The sequence below is a fragment of the Phascolarctos cinereus genome, unplaced genomic scaffold (genome assembly GCF_003287225.1).
Source record: "Phascolarctos cinereus isolate Bilbo 61053 unplaced genomic scaffold, phaCin_HiC Scaffold_726;HRSCAF=1367, whole genome shotgun sequence".
NCBI classification, from domain to species: Eukaryota; Metazoa; Chordata; class Mammalia; order Diprotodontia; family Phascolarctidae; genus Phascolarctos; species Phascolarctos cinereus.
This window is the reverse complement of record NW_027556098.1, coordinates 52,745,046-52,767,358: the sequence shown is the minus strand read 5'-3', so window position 1 is coordinate 52,767,358 and position 22,313 is coordinate 52,745,046. Positions and strand designations below refer to the sequence as shown.

General features: G+C 39.4%; 1 protein-coding gene across 1 annotated transcript in view; it reads left to right on the top strand.

The window, feature by feature from the left end:
• The window catches only part of ITSN1 (intersectin 1), a 279,339-nt gene that overhangs the window by 222,918 nt on the left and 34,108 nt on the right, over positions 1–22,313 (top strand). The window contains exons 30-32 of the mRNA XM_020995909.2: positions 5,909–6,030; positions 10,637–10,743; positions 19,462–19,645. Of these exons, the coding sequence (XP_020851568.1) occupies positions 5,909–6,030; positions 10,637–10,743; positions 19,462–19,645 (413 nt within the window). The remainder of the gene's footprint in view (positions 1–5,908; positions 6,031–10,636; positions 10,744–19,461; positions 19,646–22,313) is intronic.

Below are 22,313 nucleotides of genomic sequence, written 5' to 3'. Positions count from 1 at the left end.
CAAAGAACTCATATTCTAATGTATCTCATTTATTGATGGTGACATTTAACCAAGTTGTCAGAGAGTTCATCAGGTATGGAGCTCAGATTGTAGTTAAGCCTACTTGGACGTTGGACAGTGTTTAATTTGGTCTGAGCTTTCTGGCAAGGCATTGAGCCATACCAAGCTTAAATCTCTGGTGTAATTCAAATCTAGCCTTAGCTCTTGGGTATTCTACAGACTAAGGTGTCTGTAGGACTAGGCATTTGGGAGGTCACTCACTCAGGATCCTCAGCTCCTTCCCTTCTTCCTCTTCTCTCTTTATACAAAGGACATACATTTTTTTTTTTACATAAATTCATTATCAGAGAAGAAAGGAGCATCTAGAGAACCTCACAATCTATAGAGAGCCCTTCTTCCATCTAATCTCTGGGCTGAACATCCTCCACGACAAAAGCAAACACCTTTGACAAATGCATCTCTCTCTGTTTTATTTTTGCATGACATTAATAACCAGAAAGGATAAAGTGGTTACATATATCATGAAATTGTGTTTGATCTTAACATATGCTGGTAGAACTTTGTTTGAGGGGAGCCTTGAGGGAAGTTTGCTTTACCAAGTCAAATGGTTTTTTACTATATGTTGTTGTTATTGTTCATCCTTTATTCTCTAAGAGGACCAATGACATCATGAGGGTGTTGTCTTGAATTCCTCCTGAATTGGATTCAAATAAGGCGGAGGTACACTAAGGCATCAGCCTCACTCTCCTCCAGAGTCATCGAAGTCCTATGGCAAGACAAAATAAACCAAACAATAAAGACAAAAGGATCTTGTAATTTCTATACCTTTCAGTCATGTGATTTTGAGATGTGATCTGCTGTAGAAAATTGTTTACAAAAGCATTCCTATTCCTTTTCTGTATTCCTATTCCTTTTTTATATATTCATCAAAAATGCCTTTAAAATTGATCATTCACATAAAAATTTTCATAGAAATGAAAGAGGATCTATGTCAGTAATTATAATGTTCTCTTGATCAGCTTTTTGGGGATAATAACCTATGACTCCCTGCTTCCCCCAGTTGTTGGGTTTTACTTCCTCTTATTTATCTTGTAAGTCAATCCCTTGATGCTTTAAAAATTGCAGTGCAGCCAATATGGATTTCTTCTGTGTGTACTTGGTCTGGTCCAAGCTGTTCTTCGCATTGGCATTCTTGAGCATCATTTTCACCTCCATCTCAGGGGCTTCTGAGGTGTTAATTCAAATGTGGTGGTTCCACTGTCATAAATGATAAAAAGTTTATTATAGGAATGCTGACAGAGGTGTTCCATTTTTTCATTTATTTGTTTTGCCATATGAAGAGACTTCCAAGGACATCTAATATAACTCCTTCATTTCAAAGATGAGAAAATTGAAGTTAAATAACTTCCAAAGGTCACACAGATAGTAAGTATCAGAGCTGAAATTTGAACCCAGGACCTCTGACTCTAGAGCCAGTCTATGAGTGCTCTTAGGATAATCTGGTTTAATTAGATCTTATGCCAAACTTGCTGTACTCTTTTTTTTTTTCCTAAGACTCTTCATTGTTTTGTGAAACAATCACAAATCCCTGGTACTCTCCCACTGTCCTCTGCTGTAGAATTTTGCAGTTGAATTACTTTTCTAACCTGGTGTTGCCATTGGTTAGTATGTGCGCATTCGTTGAGGGTAGGGAATGGTTTTATTTTGTTTTTTTCATCTTTGTACCATAATGCCTAGCATAGTGCTGTGCACATAGTAGGTACTCCTAAATGTTGGATTTGACTGGATTGGCGAGCCTAACAGATGTTTGCTAGTCAAACCAGTTTAGGTCTTGTGATTTCTTTACACTGATCAAAATGATGAAGAAAATTCTGATGGTAAATGTCAGTAAATAGCAAAAGATCACATAAAAGATAATTGTAGCTTAGGCACTTTCAGTGCTTCAGAGGAAGCAGAGGTCTGGAGAAATTCTGTGAGAAATTTGATAAGGCCCTTTCAACCAAATCAGAATATGTCTTGACATACTTGATAATTCCAGTGCAAAAAGTGGATTCAGAGGAGGTAAAATGGAAAGGACCGTGCATTTCTAGTCAGGGGTTCTGCATATCAAAATTGCCTGTGCAACCCTACTATGCCTCAGTTTTCTTATCTGTAAAATGAAGGCAGCTAGATGGCCCAGAGAATAGAGTGCCAAGCCTGGAGTCAGGAAGACTCATTTTCCTGAGTTCAAATCCAATCTCAGATACTTATTAGTTGTGTGACCCTAGGCAAGTCATGTGACCCTGTTTGCCTCAGTTTTCTCATCTGTAAGATAAGCTGGAAAAGGAAATGGCAGACCACTCCAGTATCTTTGCCAAGAAAACTCCAAAAAATGAAGAGCTGAGGTCTAAAATGAAGAGGACTAAGTGACCTTTGAGGCTCCTTCAATCCTAAGTCTGTGATCCTATTAACCAAATTCATCCATCATGAACTCACTTCTCTGAGCAAACTTTTGCTCAGTCCATTATCTTGGTTTGGAATGCTGCATCAATTGAGATAATATGTAGGTGCTTTGCAAACTTTAAAGTGCCATGTGAATGCTAGGCAACTGTCTCTACTCCTCTCTATCTTATCCGATTCCTACTTGTTTCCCAAAGATCATTTTTACATATCACTTTTTCCATGGAGCATATCAAACCCAACACAGAGAAAATAGAAATAACTTTCTCCTTAAACCTGTCTTTTTAGTTTCCTTGTTTTTGCTAAAGCCTCCATTATTTTTCTAATCATCCAGATTCACAACTTCAGAGCCATCCTTGTCTCTTCACTTTCCTTTACACTCCAGATACAATCGATTGCCAGGTCTTGTTGATTCTACCCCCGCAATATCTTTTGCATCTGCCCTTTTCTCTCTTCACTTAGCCACTATCTTGATTCAGGTCTTCGTCACCTCTCTCGCTTGGATTGTCTCTCCTCATCTCTGCGTCTTGGATCTTAACTTCTTAAATGTCACCTCCTAAACAAGGCCTTTCTTGGTCCTCCCACTTCCTGAAATTACTTTGTATTTACCTGAATATATTTTATATTTTCCTATCTACTTACATGTTTTCCCTCCAGCAGAATGTAAGCTCCTTGAGGGCAGGAACTGTTTTGTTTTAGTCTTTGTAAATGCAGTGCCTAGCACAGTACTTGGCACACCATAGGTGCTTAATAAAAGCTTATTAAATTACAAGAGTCTTTTTTGGAACTTGAAAGTTAAGTATTAAGGTGCTGTTTCCCTTTTCTTCTCCAAGCTGGTCTCACAATTCCTATTAACTTTTCTCGGATGGGGATCAGGACAAAACCTGTGATTTCCTTGGTATAGTGAAATTCCAGGTGAAGAAACTCCCTCTGCCAGGGTAGATTGGCATCTTTTTCTGCTGGAGAATTCCCTAGAGTTTTGACAGATTAAGTAACTTGTCTAGAATCAAATAGCCAGTGTGACTGTCATTGGCAGTACTTGAACTCAGGTTTCAGGACAACCTCTTTACCCTCAGTGCCAAGCTGCCTCTAATAGGTCTGATTTTCCATCTTACCCTGTGGCTCTCTTCTGTTCACTTCTTCCCCTGACAAGCCCTGAGCCGAGTTGCTTCCACCATCAAACAGCTGACAAATATGATTGCTTCACATTTGTGAGTTCCTACATTCTATTTCCACATTAATGTATCCCACCTCTATGGCTGCTTTTCAGACCTCACCATATATTGACATTTTAATATTTCTTTCTAAACCAAGAAATCCTGAAAACTTTTTCAGAAAACACACCCTTCTAAAAATTCATAGTTTCCTATAATGCAAGACTCCTCTTTGAAAAGAAATAATGGCCTTTCCCTTAAGCCTTATGTTTCATTAATAGGCTATCTAGTCAGGTAGGATTTGTTTTTCCTCAATAAGAATTTAAGAACAGTTCTACTAGTTAGAAGTCTAGAAAAATTGGTGACACCAGCCAGCTTGATATGTCTTTGTCCACAGTAGGTGCCCAAATAATATAGGCATGTATATCATGCCTGTTAGATGAAATCATTAGTGTGTGCTCACAGGCAGTTTTATTTTTTTAGGCAAACATTAAATATTCAATCATAAGGAAGATTATTTTTATTCATCAAGCCAAAGAAACTAAAATTTACCCAAGCTTAAATTTTCAAATAGCAGCTAAACTTCACCTTAAAAATACAAGTCAAACTGAGTTACAAATTAATTTTCTTTAAAACTTTAATTCATTTACAAATTGAGATATAAAGTACAAAAAAAAATGTTAGAGACCTTGAGTTGTTCTTGGGTACATGCTATGTCAACTAAAGCTCGTAGAATTAAGTGAGTAATAATGGCTTACTTTCTTCTTGCTAATTCATTGTTAGCACAAAAATTTTAATAAAAGACATTCACCATCCCCTGTACTCATCAGTACTTGTTATGGGATGCAGTGAAGCCAACTGAAAGATTTAGCACTGGGTCCTAGCTCAAAGTTTGTGTCCCCAGCCCTGCAGGACGGCTTACGCTGATTTTTGTGACCATTCTCATTTTAATTTTAGCACATCACAGTCAGCTTTCAAGCAAATAAGCCAATAGACTTTAAGGGAGGAGGATTCAAAATGACACCTGATACTTTTACTCAGTTCTTTTTTTTATAGCTATCCAAGTACCCAAGCCAAATGGACCTTAAGGGATGATAATTCAAAATGACACCTGATACTTTTACTCAGTTCTTTCTGTAGCTATCCAAGTACACACACCTCCTGCTATTGCCACTACCTTAAATTGAATTTAAATGACTTCATCACCACATTTATTAAGTGCCTACTAAGAGCAAGGCATTGTGCTGGATCCTGGGGCTACAAATATGGAAAGGATCACAATTCTTACCCTCAGAAAAAGTTTGATAGGGGGAATGTACACAAGTGGGTAAAATCTCTAGGAGAATGTGATTGGGAGAGACACAAAGGGCAATAAGAAATTTGAAGAATCAAGGAAGATTTCATGGAGGAGATGACACTTTCTCCAAGCTTAGAGGGGAGAGAGATTTTAACTGTCAGAGCTCCTTGGGCATATCTGTTCAGGAGCAGCCACTACAATAACCCATATAGAAAGTATAATAATATGCCAGGGAAGCTCTGAGTTGGAGGTGGCTTCTGGCCCTGAGGTTCTGTCTCACATAAAAGAAATCATCTGATATTTTTTCAGGGAATGCTGAGCCTCCCAACAAAAGCACCCAGGTTAGTGACAGCCTGATGAATATCTTACAGTCATAGTAATTAGTGGGAACCTAACAGTGTGGGAACCCCAATAGCTTCTGAGACCACCCTGAGGTAGGTTAGACCTGAGGATGCCAGATATGAAGAAGATGGCCAGGTTAACCTGAGATCACCTCGTAAGACTTACCCTCCTAAGGAAGACCTGGGATGATTTGGCTGAATCTACAGATATATTTAGTTCAATAGCAGTGTTTCTGTACAAAGTATATTTTCCAGGGATTGAACTTTGTACCCTTCATGAACCCCAAAGAATTAGCCCAGAGGAGGGATGGACAAACTGCAGCCTGTGTGACCAAATCCTTCTTTTGTAGTATAAACCATGATTTTTACATTTTTAAATAAAGTTTTATTGTATTTTAAAATGTAAAAGAAAAATAGTCTTATCTGGGGCTATACAAAAGCAGGGTTTGGTCTTCAGTTTGCTAACCCTGGTCCAGAGAATTGCAGAGTAGTCATTTTTTGGTGATACTTAACTTTCTTTTCAATGTTTTCATTAAAGAGATAATACGGTGAGGGAACAAATCAAAGTAACTTAACTCAGGAGTAATAAACAATGGGGGGGTGTAACCTTTTAGGCAGATGGTCTTTGGCTTTTAAGCATCCCTGAATAAACTGTCCAATGCCATTGTATTTTCCAGGGTGTGCAGATTTACATCTTTTGGATATGTTGACACCAACAGAAAGGAAACGGCAGGGATATATCCATGAGCTACTTGTTACAGAAGAAAACTATGTCAATGACCTGCAGTTAGTCACAGAGGTAAAAATAGCAATGGGGAGGGTGACATTTTGGTGTTGCTTCATCTGAAATGTGGTAACATTGTGAAATGGGGATCTCTGATTAAGAGTTGTTTGGCTAGGTATTTTACTGTGTGTGAGTTTTTGATGGAATAACAATTGTATAAAGGACACCAGGACTATACTAAATGACATGAGACCTATCCTCTGGGAAAAGTAGGAACCAATTCTCATCCTTACCTCATAGGTCTATTGCTAGGGAAGAGGCAAAATGTTTTCTTAGAGAGTTGTAAAGCAGGAAACAATATTGTACCCAGAGAACCAGGCAGGAAATTAAAAGATCTGAATTATTATTTTTTTAATTTAACATTTTATTTTTTACCCAATTACATGTAAAAGCAATTTTAACATTCTTTTTTCAGATTTTGAGCTCCAAATTCTCTCTCTTCCTCCCTCCTCTCCCCACCTTATTGAGAAGGCAAGCAATTTGACATAGGTTATACAGGTGAAGAGATCTGAATTCTTGAATAAAATCACAGCATGTTAGAGCTGGAAAGAACCTTTGAGATCATCTTGTCCAACCTTCTCATTTTGCAGATGAGAAAAACCTTTTCCCTCTGCCCCTCCAAGTACTTAGAACTGTGGTAGACACTTTAAAGTCAATGGATCTGAGTATATTGAGAGTATATGAGAGAGTACATGAAGCTGAAACAACATGTGCTGCCTCCTTTGAATGATAGCTTTAATTCCTAGTTTGTGTGAAATACTTCTTCCAAACTCCTGTCTACTGTGCACCAGAGGTGGGGAACCTGGAGCCTCGAGGCCACATGTGGCCCTCCAGGTCCTCAAGTGCAGCCCTTTGACTGAATTTTGTGCTGTGAAGTTTGGATTAGTCAAAGGGCTGCTCTTGAGGACCTAGAAGGCCACATGAGGCCTCGAGGCTGCAGGTTCCCTACCCTTGCCCTACACTATCAAAAGTCTATTAGAAAATTCGAAGGCAGACATCATAGATAGCCTCAGCTTGACCCACAGATTGCTTTGCTATGTAAGAATGTTCTTTGGGAGCTCTAGAAGTATTGTCCCCTACTTAAGTGAGAAGAGATTACATCCAGGGTAAAAGATGAATAGTCAAAGTTGAATTCTCCCTAGGAATTCTTCTCTCTCATCTATTTAATAATTTATTTATTTATTTTTTAACCAAATACTGTGATCAAATGACTTATCTCTCCCTCACTTAAGCTATGTGTTGCCATTCTGGGATAATCCCAAGCCAAGGTGGTTCTGCTACATAATAATGCCTAGCACACAGTCTGGGGGGAGAGGAGTGGAGGGGAAGTAATTAGGTATAAAATATCTTTGTGCCAATGATGATAATTAGTATTTTTATAAGTCCAGATCAAATATCTCTAAATTTCTCCCTGTGCTTTCTTTAGTATATTTTAGAGAAAAGAGAGAGACAATAGTGAACTATTGACGGTTAGACTGGGATTCAGGAGAGACCTGATTTCATTGCCTAAATTAGCCACTTAGGAGCTGTGTAACTACATCACATCTCCTCTGAGTCTCAGCTTCCTTTTCTATAAAATGGGAATAATAATACTTGAACCACCTACCTCACACACTTGTTGTGAGGAAAGTATTTTGCCAACCTTAAAATACTATAGAAATTTGAGTTTCAGAAATGTGAGTACCAGTGGCACTACTGATCGTTTCTTCTGATGCCAAATATTTCTAAATCCTCTACACATTCTTGCACATTAAAACACAAAAGTCCTAGACCAATTTTTCAAGCAACTGGAGTTACCTGCCCCCAAATCCTGTCACTCTCTCCCCTCAAGTTAAGCTTCTCTGTCTCTCCCTTTGGTTCTTCTATCCCCAGAGGAGTCTTTGTGAAGTACTTTTTTCCTGTTCTCTCCCCTCTTCCCCCTCACCAGGGTACTGAATACTGCAGATGATTTCAATGATAATGCAAGGTCCTATTTGACCACTAATACACTTTAGGCAAGTCAGTTCACTGCCTGAGACTCATTTTCCTCATCTGCCAAAATAGGGAGATTGGTCAAAAGAGTGTAAGCATCTTGAGGACAGAGACTGTCATTTTTTTCTATTTACCTAGCACAGTGCCTGGAACATAGTAGGCAATGAATATTGATTGATTGACTAATTGGATGATCTCTAAGGTCCTCTACAATTCCAACATTCTGTATATCTGTCTATGAGAATCTGTCACCATGATTCAGGATACTCCCTCCTAGATACTTCATCTCCCAAATGACACTGATTTCATTTATTCTTCTAGGAATTTCCCAAGTACCAGGAGTGGGAGCTCATTGCAAAGCAGGCGATCACTAGAGAATGCTCTTTGGCCCTTGCTTTGTGGGAAGCTTCACTTCACATGTCCATGGGTAGCTGCCTCTTTGGAGAATAGTGCAAAGCTAAGCAGACTCTCAGACTTTACTAACTACAGAGTGATATCAGGTTCAGGAAGAAATGTTTCATGTGGTCTGAACAATATAGCACTACATTAGCCCCAAGTAAGATCTGTGAATTCTACATGTGGAATTCCTGTCACTGCAAGATAGGAAGTTGTGGGTTAGGTGACATTGGGCTAGAAGAGGGTAGTGCTGCTGGGAGTAGCATGCTCATAGAGTGGGTACCCCTACCCTTTTGATGCAAGAGGGTATATTTTGAATTGTATTCACTGGAGATGTCTAAGACCAGATTTTATTTTATATATTCATGTATTCATATTCACGTATTAAATGTGAGAACAGCTTTCTGAGGGAGAGTATGGAATCTTGGAGTTTGAAAATCCTCCAAATAGCTATTTCAAATAACATTCAAATTACAAAAACTATTGAGTACAGGCAGAGGGCTAGATCTATTGACATCCCTGCTGGATCTTTGAATGAGTTAGCTCAACTCATGGAGTGAAAATAGCATAATGGTGTGGAAAGAGTGCTGAACTTGGAGTCACAAGGCCTGAGTTCAAATCCTGACCCTGTGTATCCTCTAGGAAGTGACTTAACCTTTCTAGGCCTTAGTATCCTCACCTGTAAAATGAATGGGTTGGACTAGATGACTTCTAAGGTCCCTTCTAGCTTCAGATTGTGATTCTATGCTCTGAAAGAGATCTTTTACTTCCTGGTGTCCTCCCTAGCCTCTAGGGTAGCATAAGTCATCAGTTGAAGGCATGGTTAGAATATGTAGTGGTGAAAGATGAAATGACTGAGCAAACCAAATGTTCGAGCTGCCAAGCATATCAATTTATTTAAGTAATGCATGCCAGTTGGCTTCACAAATCAGAACCAGGCCTCCTCAGCTTTTGCAATGGACCCCGAATACAGAGAGAGACAGATTTTTATGTATCAAAAACAAATAAGACCAATTAATTAAAAGAAAACAATTAACTAAGACACAAAATTAGGTAATCTTATTTCTGATTGGAGGAAAGATCAGGGGCTTTTGAAATTGGGAGGGAAGGAGTGAACAGATGAGATTCCTTGAATTCAGAAAAAGAGATGTCCTACTCCCTGCCAAATGTGTGTATTCAATCGAAAGAATATGGAAATAATAACTAATTGACTAGTTCAGGGCCAGTTTTCAGAGAAGATATATGGGTTTCTTGAGATGTATAATTGTGAGAAAACTCCTTGTATTAATCTTTGGACCTGACTGGGTTTCTGGTCAACATAACCGGGGTCCTTAGTTAAGGGGCTCTAGGCAACAGGCAGAGTTGGTCCAGTTTCCCAGCCATGAAGGACTAGGTTCAAACAATGCATTAAATTTTTCTCACAATTCCCACAATTGAATAAAGTTTCCTTAGAAGACAGAAATTGAACTAGGCCTATAATTGAACAGAAAGGGAACTGAGCCAGCTCCAGAACTGAGTCACAAGATGGAGTCAATGTGGTTCACTCAATTCCCTCAAATGAACAATTGATTCCTCCTGGCTCCTCTTGGACCAGATCAAGCAATTCCAAAGTCAGTGAATATTGCTCTCTGACATCAGCTATGAAGTTTGGCTTGTTGTGAATTGGGTGGCTGCTTGGGAGAAGGTTGCTTGGTGTCTGAGGAACACTCCACCTCCCCACTTAGAAAATTTTCTTCCCCTATTGAGAAAACTAGGGGCAGCTATGTGGTGAGGTGGATAGAGCACTGGCTCTGGAGTCAGGAGGACCTGAGTTCAACTCTGGCCTCAGATATTTAGTAGCCATGTGACCCTGGGCAAGTCACTTAACCTGATTGCCTCCAAAAAAAAAAAAGCAAACTGGGTAGTCTTAGAGATGATGAACGCAAGCAGTCTCCCCTCATTTTTGTAATTCACAATTTTCCAGTGGGCAAATTTTCTAATCATAGACTAAGGCATTGCTGCTAGCACTGATCTGGAATTAAGGATAGCCCATCCTCTACAAAATCAAATTAACAGTCACTTACAAAACTGGTTTTGTTTTCCAACTGACATAGGGGTCCTTTATTAGATAACCTCTTCAGGACTGTGAGGACTTTAAGCTCTATGCCTCTGAGATGGTACTGGGGATATTACTCTTGGTTGCTCTAAACCAGCTCCCCTCACCCCAAAAGCTAACCATTTGCTTACTGAACTGCTTCATTTTCTGCATCTGTAGATCTTTCAGAAACCGCTGATGGAGTCTGAGCTGCTGACAGAAAAAGAGGTGGCTATGATTTTTGTTAACTGGAAGGAGCTGATAATGTGTAATATCAAACTGCTGAAGTAAGCCTCTTTTCTCTAATTACCCACAATGCTTTGCTTTCTTAGTTTCCCAGACTAGTGGTTTTGTGTGTGGGGAGGGGGAGGTTCTTTGTTTCATTTAATCATGCTGTCTGTTTTTCTGTTTTACTCACACAAATACTCACACTCACAGTCCATAACCTTTTTTTTAGTCCTTTCTAGAAATGTCTCTATTCCCCCCCCCCCATTTTCATTGCTGACAATGACATATCAAAGAAATATCTGTTCTTATTTTGAATGTGATTCTAAGGTTTCCAGGAGCATTTTAATTCTTCCTTCCTAAATACCATTTAAGGGGAGTAGAATTAAAAGCCCAATTGAGGGTTTACACTCCCCATGATGCTTACACTCAGACACATGCATATCCTGGCCAGGAATATTTGAGAAAAATTCTTGGCTCATTTACCTGAAGAATCTTGGAACTATTCATTCTACTCAAATATCAGCTTTCTTAAGGAAATGTACTTCAGCGTAAGCAATCAGAGTTGCTGGAAGTGTTTCTGTTTCAATCCTCAAGGCAGCATGGTACAGTGGAAAGAGGATTGGGCTAGGAGAAAGGACACCATATCTCTGCCACAAACTAAAGTCAGAAGATATTTGGGTTCAAATCCTAGTTTGGCTACTTACTGTTTCTGGAGCCGGGCTGAGCAAGTCCCTGAACTACCCTGAGAGCTAGTTTTCTTTTTTTTGTAAAATAATGCTAATACTACCTACCTTACAGGATTGTTGTGGGACGGTACTTTGTAAACTGTAAAGCAAAATTCGGGATGTCCCAAAAGTCTGTTGTAAGCCTTACAACAGCATTCAGACTTTTGGGACACCCTGTATATACATTATTATTATTATTGGCATTTCATAATTGCTTTCTGACCCTCTATTTTCTCATCTGTAAGGTGAGGAGACTTAATGATCTCCAAAGACTGTTCCAGCCTTAAAATTCTGATTTCTGTGTATAACAAAACTCCAGCAAAACATAGCTTACTATTATATGAATTCATACAGAACACAGATCAGATTGTGGTCCTTCAGGCTGCAAAACCCTCATGCAACAAAAGCCTGATATAACATAGTCTATAACTGGAAATAGGTGTTCCTCCTTTCTTCTTGTACCAGTGTTAAATAGGGTTTCTATTGTGATGTGTAGCAGTCTGGTCCTTTCCTAAATTCAGTCTCTCTGTTTTCTGTAGCTACCATCTTCTGAACAATCCCCAAATCCACTGATGGAAACTGGATTAATGAGCTTCTCTGTGTGTGTGTGTTTGATCAGGGGATAGAGAGAGGACATGAATAAGTACAATTATGAGGTTTCTTAATCCATCCAGAATCTGAAAATCATTTAATAGTAATCAAATTTGGGTTCAGAAGTAATTATCTCCATTGCCATGTGACTGTCTTCCCTTTGCAGTAGCAACAATGTAGGATGGCACAAGAAATAGGATAGTGGTGCCAGACGGGAAGAATTTGAACTTGACTCAGTGATCAACAGAGAGCCAATCGAAGATTTTGACCTATATTTATAGACAAAAAGTGTTGTGCTAAGAGCAGTACAAAAGATGGGTCAGAGGGGAACAGAGATGAGACCTCTTAGAAAGTAACTGCAATAATCTAGGCAGAGGAATAAGAACCTGTAATAGGGCACCATAATTTTATTTGGTTTATAGTGTGGAAACCGTGGCTAGCCTTGTGTCCTTGGGAACTATGGGGGGCTGAAGAGGTCCCAAACCAAATTTATCACCTTCCTCCTAAAACCTCCTATTCTTCCTGACTTTCTTATATCTTTTAATAGCACCACTTTTCTCTTAGTCACTCAGACTTGAAAATTTGAAATTATCTTTGCCTTTTCTCTCTCCTTAGCTCCTGATGAGTCCACTGAATCCTGTCTTTTCTACTCCTACAAAATGTCTTACAGAATCGCTCCCAGCTGGCCACTCTCTCCACTCTAGTTCAGTCTTAGTGGGAACAGGGGAATGCACAAAGAGGAAGAAAAGTATGACCCATTTGCTTTCCAGATTATATAATCCAGATTCCTGGGGAACTTTTATGATTCTCCTCAAATTTTCCATCAGAACAATTTAAGAGAATTATCTGCATTTTAACCAGTAGTACTGTTACCAAGATTGCTCCTATCCTTTCAAGATTGCCCAAGTTCTGTTATGAGAAGACCACTCCCCCAACTTTTCCAGCAGAACTAATCTTGCAGACTCAATAATCTTTTAAATGTTGGCTTTAGCATGTCTTCATAGATTTCATCTGAGTAAATTGAATACAGATTTTTTTTCTTAAAAATACAAAAAATATTTGCATTGATTACAGTGGGGAAATTTTAGTTCAAAAATAAATATGCCAAGTTTTTGAAAATTTAGCTCTAATTTTAAAATTCTCATCTTTCATCCCTCTATTAATCTGTCAATCATTCATACAAAAAGGAAATGAGATTGGGTTATACTTTTTTTTTTTTAGGGAACAATGTTTCAAGGGACCAGGACAATAGGCCTCAGTCACAGGACTGCAATAACCTAGGAAAAGAGAAAGCACATCTGGGCAAGTGTTTATGAAATATCCTCTAGCTCCAAACATCACTGTCAGAGGAAAAATCACATGCATCTGCTCCACGGTTTTATTCTTCTTTCATTCCACTTCCTGACTTTTTACCTGCCAAAATTCCACACTTATACAGGCACACACTTGTAAGTTTAATCTATGGTATTAACATTTTCCCCATCACGTTCTTCAATCTAGACAATCAACGGAACAATAAATCAAGCCCTGATTTGTAGCATTTGCTGATTCCAGAGATGTAAGTGTTCAAGCTGAAAATTTAACAATGGGGAGCCTGTTAGAACTGGCTCTAGCACACCATTGACCTTTGAAGGTTGCATCTTTCCATTCCAGCTTTCAGCCCAGCACTTCTAATGTACCAAAGATAACAACAATGGTTCAGAAGTCAACTCCTTATTCCAACTTCTATTATTACTGCAGGGAAGGAGTAGCAAAATACCCCCCATCTAACTAGCACTTCATTTTCCTTTCCTGAGGCCTAGTGTACTTCAGTTCTCCTCTTGAGATTGAATGTGAGATTGGACTTCTTCAAATTCCATTCCAGACCTATGGTTCTTTTGATGATGTTTGGTACTTCTCAATAAAGAGCTAAGATCAGCAAAGCTCAGAGAAATCATAGGATTTCAGAGCTGCCTGCTCTATTAGCAAAACAAAGGAATTAGGACAAAAATATTTTAGTAGACCTGTGTTTGGAATGGAGTTGGACCTGTCGTTAAGTCTAGCTAGCCCAATAAGAACTTCGACTATAAAAATGTATTAACCAGTTCAATCCTGGTTATACTAGTGACTGTCCAGCAGACCCACTGTTAATACTATTTTCACTTTCTTAACCTATAGTCAGGAAGTGTCTCTGAGTCCCAGCTCTAGCTATAATGATAGATAACAGCACTGGTGTAGGAGTTCTTTTGGCCTTAGACAAATGGTATAAAGTTTGTCTTTGCCATAATGGCTTAATAAATGTTAGTGGAATTGAATTTGATAGTCTCCTCTATCTCTCCCCACCTCTGATTTCTCAACAACATTATTTCCACTTTCTCCTTCCTGAGGCCTATACTATAGCATCCTCAAGCCAAGTGTAAGTCAACAAGTTTTTATCAAGCACTTATCCTGTGCTGCTCACTGTGCTAAGTACTAGCAATATCCTTCTCCCCCAAATGGGTACAATAGTCTCTGCCCTCAAGGGTCTCATAATTCACTGGGGAAGATAATAGGCAAAAAAACCCCATATGAACCAGATTTATGCAGGATAAATTAGAGATAGTCAACAGAGAGAAAGCACCAGCATTAAGGGGATCCGGAAAGGCCTCCTTTAGAAGCTAGGATTTTTGCTGGGACTTGAAGGAAGCCAGGAGGCAGAGGTGAGGAGGGAGAGAGTTCGAGGCATGGAGGACAGCAACTGCCCAGAATCGGAAGATAAGAGAGTCTTCTTTAAGGAGTAGCAAAGAGGCTGGTCTCACTGAATTATAGAACACATGGGGGTGAGGTATGTATTAGAAGACTGGAAAGGCAGGGAATGGGGGAAGATTAGGAAAGGCTTTGGACACCAAACAGAGGATTATATATTTGATCCTGGAAGTAATAGGGAACTCCTAAAGTTTATTGAATAGGGGGAGTGGGTCAGAGGTGGGGGTTGGGGAGCTGTGGGGGTTGATATGGAGGTTGACCAGTGCTTTAGGAAGATCACTTTGATAGCTGAGTGGGGTATGGCTTGGTGTAGGGTATTCAGGGCAACCTAGTACCTCTGGTGTGAGGGCTGCTGAGCTCTTTTCAGGCTGCTTTCCTGCTTTGGTGTCCATCTGATTCACTCAGTTCTTACCTGTGGCTCCAGGAAGCTGTAACCCGCACAGAGGTCATACAGCTCAACTCCTGGTGTGAGGAATTGGCTACAAAAGGTGCCCTAAAAATTCTCTGCTTCATCCAACACTAGCCTGCTTACCATAACAAGTAGACATCCTACCCTGTGGTTGAAGCACCAAAAAATGTACAAAAACATTTTTTTTTTACAAAAAACATTTGTAAAGATGATTTAACTCACTGTCGGTTCATGGAATGTGTGCACGCTTACAGAAAACAAGAAATCCAGTAGACTTGGAAGACCAACAGTTCTTATTGCAAGAGAACACACTCTCAACGTCTCTGAAGAACTTTGGAATTGATTGTGAGACGTGGGAGACATTGGCACAGGACCACCTAGAATGGTGTGCCTGACTCAAAGAAGGTGCTGTGCTCTTTGAGCAAAGCAGAATTGCAGTAGTTCAAAAGAAATGTGAGATGTGCAAATTTAGAGCCTTCTCTACTCCAGATGTTCATATGGACTACTTGTGGCCAACCTATGGTAGAGGCTGCCTAGCCTGTATTGATCTGATCAGCCAAAGTCAGACACACTATACCTTGACCCCACTATAGCCATGCCATTTTGATCTTCTTTGAGAGTGAAGGACAACTACCACCACCACGATGGAGGATGGCTTAGCCTGAGGAGAGACTTGAGGCAGACAGAGATTGCCAACCAGAAGGCTATTGAAGTAGTACAGGTGTTTGGTGTTAAGTGTTAAGAGCTTGCACCCAGGTAGTGACAGAGTTAGAAGGACAATAGGGGCCATTAGAGGTCATTCTGTTATTGCTTCAAACTGTAGACTTAAGAATATTTTTTATCTATTATCTACTGCCTTTGAAATGTTGATTAGTTTATTAACTACTGTTCATAGTGCTTCTATTTCTTTAATCTTTAAGCTTTTACGTGTATACATCTATATGTGTATATGTATAGATATATGCACACCTATGTATATATACATATATGTGGATGTATAGATATATACACATATGTTTACATATACATGTGTAGATGTAGAGTTATATAATGACATGAGTGTGTACACATGTGGCTGTATAGGTATTATATATGTGTGTGGATATACATGTGTGTATACATGCACATGTGATGTGCATACATATATGTGTGTATTTAAAATCCAACGGTACTAATCAGAAATCTTTACACAGGATAATGTAGGGCACAGGGTACATATGACATTAGCATGACACCCAAGAAGGTAGTGGGTTTCCCCATCAAATGGAGGATGGATGGATGGATGATGACTTACTGGAATGTTGTCAAAGGTATTGCTGTTCATTTGTGGATTGTACTAGATTACCTGCAAGTTCCCTTCCAACTCTGAGTTGCCATGATTCTAAATGGGAGAGCCACAGCTGCACATCAAGGAGAAAACCATTCTTGGGACTGTAGTTACAATGACCATAACAATATCATTCCAAAACCTGGATGAAATCCACAGAGATTCCCCATTCCTTGGTCTAATCTTTGTAAGCCAGAATCCTAGCCAGTCCTACCATTGAAATAGAAATTCAGAGAAGGAGACTGAAGTAGGATCGATAGGGACAGTATGTTCCAGGTACTATTTAAGTGAATTTAGGACCAGCATTTTGACTAAACAGCCAGAAGACTATAGACATTACATCTTGTACTTGCAGTATTATCTTCCCTCAAACTATGGCTCTTTTATATTTAAAACAAAATCCCTCTTTACTTTCTTCCTTCTTTTTTTCTTCCATTCAGTCCCCTTCTACTCCTTCAATCAAACTTCTATTCCTTGGTTGATATAGAAATTTTATTTTCCTAAAGATCATAGTATGTTAGATTTTAAAGCTGGAAGCTGTCTATCTAGTATAATTCTCTCGTTTTACAACTGAGGAAACTTAAGCCTAAAGAGGTCAAATAGTTTACCCAAAGATGTATAGCTATTAAGTGGCAAAACCAGAATTCGAAGTTAGGACCCCTGATTCTAAATCTAGCACTCTTTCCAATGCACCACACAGATGTCTTTGTTTATCCCACAGCTATCTTGGTTTTTCTATCCATAGCAGATTTTCGTCATCTCACTTAAGGGTGTCATTTGCACCAGAGGTTCATTTGCATTCAGGGTTTATGTCTGTAAAAAGGTTACAGTGATTCCTTTTAGAAATGATGTCACCCACAAGCAAATTTCCAAATATTGATGAACATAGCATTCTTCTCCCAAGACAATTCCCGAGTGAATGTTGTTAGTTCATTCCTACAGCTTACCATTGTCTATTTATTTAATAGCTCACAACATCCTTTTCTGAAGGCACCAAGATACTTCTCTTATTTCAAAGCACAAGACAGTCCATGCCAACCAATACCACCTCAAGGTGCCTGTTCTAGTCTTCTGTCTCTTCTCAGATCTACCACAGTCCCAAACTAGCCTGATAGATTATGGTATTACCCTTAAAGGGCCTTAAGCAGCTTGGTAGACCATCTGAGAAATGTTCTGTATTTTGGTTAAAAGTGCAAACAATTATGGAAAGCACAAAGATCCTAGAGCCCTTTTCTAAAATCATAGTTGGGTCATTTTCAAGGTACTGTAATAATCACTTATCCTTCATATAACATGTACTTCTAAGTTTAATATACCACACTAAAAGGCCCAGAAGAATTCTTCATGGCAATACATGCATCAGTTCACATAACATAAAACCTTTGAATCACCCTGGAACCCATGTCCCTAAACTGCAGCTCTAGACTCAGTCTTAGAGCTTTCTTTCTGAAATTCCTGTGACTCATGTTCCTACCCTGAGTTTCCTGTGGAACATTAGAATTTGGATCATGTCTAGGTCTCCACAAAAAAATAGGAGGGGCCTTCAGCTCCTATGCAAGAACTGATGTGCAAAGGACTTATATCCAAGAACCTAATAATCTAACCCCCCCACCTCCATTTCCCATACCTATAAAGCTCCACCTCCAACAGAAGCAACTTAAACTATCTATACTCTGCCTCTGGTAAGAGGAAAGTATTCAGATTGCTGGAGAGCCCCTCTCTCCTGTCCGTCAACATCTCTCTAGCCAACATATCACCTTTGGAATCTTGTGGATAGCTCCCTTTTAAATATAGTGAACCGTAGAGTGAAGCCTAGGTTTATGAACAAGCCATGAATTTCATCATCAAAGTGTTGTTAAGTAAGACCACAAGTACCCAGAATAAGGCAAGTTCTTGTTTTGTCCAAGAGTTGACCTAAACCCTAGAATTTCATACCTTATTCAGTGAATACGAAAAGGAGATGGGACTTTAAATGGGGCATTTCTAGGCATATCCTCTATCCCTCTAAAATCTTACCACTTTTTAAAACCAAAGAAAATGACAATAGCAATTTCTATACACCATTCATTCAACAAATGTTTACTTACTACTTGTGAAGGACTTTGCTTTCTACCTGTGCATGCATGACTCTTAGGCCCTCAGATATTGTAGTCCTGCCCACATTTGACATTTGAATTCTTGCCATTTATAAACTACCCATTTTCTAAGTTCCAAAGTTATACTAGACTTGTGAATAAATCTTAGGTGTGCCATAAAACTATCCATAGGAGAGAACCCTTGTGTAATATAGCCCTTAAAATTCACGCAGATGTTTTCCAAGGCCAACACATCTTCCTAATTCCACTACCACCTCTTATCAGTTTCTAGGACACAGCTTGAATTTATTACCATATTTGCATGCTGTTTTCAGAATGTTCATGTTTCTGCCCAACACCACCAATTAGCTATTGTGATGATGGAGAGAAGTTGTACAATAATCCATAAAGTAATTTATATTTAGCTCTGTCAATGACAATATACTTGGGAGAGGCAATTAATTTAGTTCATAATTTTGTTTTGCACCAGCTGATATTAAAATGAGCTACCATTTCCCTAGGATTCACCAATGGAACAGTTGTAAAGGTAGCTTAGAAGCGTACTTAGAAGGGCTAAACCAGGCTGGTATTTTTTGTCACAAATAATCCATAAAGGGATTTTCACAGATGTAAAATGGGGTGGTTGACTATACTTACCTGAACTGAATAAGAAAGTGTAAATCTTTTTCTCACCAAGATTCAAAAAAAGATCTCAAAAAGTAATTTCATCTCCTAGCAGGTAGAACTGATGTCGTGAAGTCTCTGTAGATTGGTAAGATTCATTTTCTTTCTTTCTGTGTCTCCTAAATAGATCTATTAGTGACTTAGGTTTCTAATAAACATCATTCCTCAATGAGGACCAGAAAATGATTCCCATACACTGGCAGTCAATGTGTGAAAGACAACTTTTTCTCTTTCCAATGTAGAGCCCTGAGAGTTCGGAAGAAAATGTCTGGTGAGAGAATGCCCGTAAAGATGATTGGCGATATCCTGACAGCCCAGCTGCCCCATATGCAGCCTTATATACGTTTCTGTAGCTGCCAGCTCAATGGAGCAGCTCTCATCCAGCAGAAGACAGATGAAGCCCCTGAGTTCAAGGAGTTTGTCAAAGTAAGGAGTTGAGTGAACGCCTGCTGACGTGTCCTTCAGAGTTTGTCCTGTGCATTTTGTTGGGTGGGTGGAAAGAATTAATAGTTCCTTTGAAACAGTTTTAAATGTCATCAGTGTCTGCACAGCAGAGCTAAACTGGAGAGCATCAAAAAAGCTGGCTGCCCACAGCTCTAGAGAACTCTTCTTGGATGTTATTCTGGCACTGACTTTTATGGTAAATAATTGGTAAATAACAACAATAACAACTAACATTTATATGGCACTTGATATGTTGCAGGCACTGTGCTAAACACTTTGCATAATTACTATTTCGTTTCCTACCAACAACCCTGGGAAGGAAGGGCTGTCATTACCCCCATTTTACAGGTGAGAAAACTAAGGCAAATAGGGGTTAAGTGACTTGCCCAGGGTCACACAGCTAGTAAGTGTCTGAGACCAGATTTGAACTTAGATCTTCCTGACTCCACAGTGCCACCTTGCTGACTTAAATCATCTTATTAGGTTCATTGCACAAGTGTCTTTGCCACCAGAAGGAGTAACCAAAGAATCCCACTGCTTTCCTCCTCTGCTTATTTTTGTGTGTGAAGGACTTAGGAACCATAGTGATCAGTGAGGCGTGCCATAGCAGTCAAGGTTACTAATGAGGAAGTAGGAAGGACATGACCCAGCAGCTCAGTGATTTTTGCCTGTTCCTTTGTGAAGGACTGATACTGTTCCTGGACATGGCAGTGATGCTGTTAATAATATGGGCATGCCCCCCAATTCTCCTGGGAAAAAAATAAAAAGTAAATTAAATATAATCACTCAATGAGTGAATTTGTCTCCACAAATAGCAAGGTACTAGTAAGAGGAAAATAACTTGTTATTTTCTCCCTTCATTCTGGTAGAAAGAGCATTTTCATGTCTGTGATATCAGTGTTCATCACACTGTCATCATCAACAAATACTATCGAATGCCTACTTTGTACAAGGGTTTGTTTGCTTTTGAGAGTTGCCCTGACAAAGGCCTTTGGACCTAGAGTCAAAAAGAACTGGGCTCAGAACTCCTCTCGGACATGCACTAGCTCTGTTACCCTGGACAAGTCACTTTATCTCTCTCATCCTCTATATTCTCATCTGTACAATAGGGATAGTAATATCTACATGAGATCAGGACTATTGGTAGTGCTGGGTTCTGGGGCAAAAAATGAGGGCTTCTAGCTTTGTATTATAGCTAATTTTGTGCTTGTCTTCCCTCCCACCCCCCATCCTTTACTAGATTGAAGATTCCTTGGAGGCAGTTATGTATATTATTAATACATAGTTGTGTGTATTATTAATCATTTAATGCCTAGCCCATGGTAGGTGCTCAACAAATGCTGATTTGAATTGAGATGGGAGGCATAAGACATGTCTACTGTGAGGTAGATTCTGTCTACTTTAATGTCTATTGTGCTAACATTTCTGGGATTATAGGGAAGGAGCAAAGGAGATGAAATCCTAACATTGCATCTGATAAGATTTGGAATGGATCTGAGCATGAGCTTGCTGTTGGATGGATTGGATTTGACTTTTAGTGCTAAAACATTGGCTTCCCTGAAAGCAATTAAAAAATAAAACTATGTATAGCACAATCCTCTAGGGAATTGATGAGAGATCTTCTTTTCCTATCCTTTGCCCATCATGGTTTAAAACACTGACCAGATTTTGGCATTGTAAACTCCAGTTCTGCCCTCACTGCTGAGATAGCTCTAATTTGATGCAGGCTGTGGTTACCAGAAGTGCCAAATTATCTGGTGTGATGCCAGTAGCTGCTTTCTGATGTCTCAGCTACTCAGAGGAAAGTTGTCTTGTAATTTTTAGATTTTTAGGTAAAGGTTGGCTTTCTGGTATGGGTGTACTATTGTATATGAAGCTACTTAAAAGAAAAGTGATTTATAGATCTTAAGCTTTAAATTAAACTGAGTTCTCATATGAGTGGACTCAAGGAACACCCATCCACTTAACTGGGTTATTAAGAAGAATGTAGGGGGCAGCTAGGTGTCGCAGTGGATAGAGCACCAGCCCTGAAGTCAGGAAGGTATGAGTTCAAATCCGGCCTCAGACCAAACACTTGACACTTACTAGCTGTGTGACCCTGGGCAAGTCACTTAACCCCAATTGCCTTAATAAAATAAAATAAAATGCTTCCCAGTCTGGCTCCAGCCTCGTTTTCTATATTGGGGGCAGCTAGGTGGCGCAGTAGATAGAGCACCGGCACTGAAGTCAGGAGGACCTGAGTTCAAATCTGACCTCAGACCAAACACTTGACACTTACTAGCTGTGTGACCCTGGGCAAGTCACTTAACCCCAGTTGCCTTAAAAAAAAAGAAGAAGAACAATGTAGTGTTCCTTCAAAAAATATATAAAAGAATGAAAGTAGGTCCTCAAGGCAAAATAAAAAGGAGAAAAAAAAATGAAGAGGCAGAAGGTGATGCTGACCTGGGTTAGGAGAGTCTAAGAATATGACAAAGAGGAGAAAGAGAAGAAGATCCTGAACACTTGGAGCTGAGTCATTGATTTAAGGCTTTTTGCCTACATGGTTTTTTTGTGTAACAAGGAATGATACCTGGGTGTATAGGAACTGGAGAGAGAGAGAGAGAGAGAGAGAGAGAGAGAGAGATCTGACAGTAAGGGTCAGAGGAAAAAG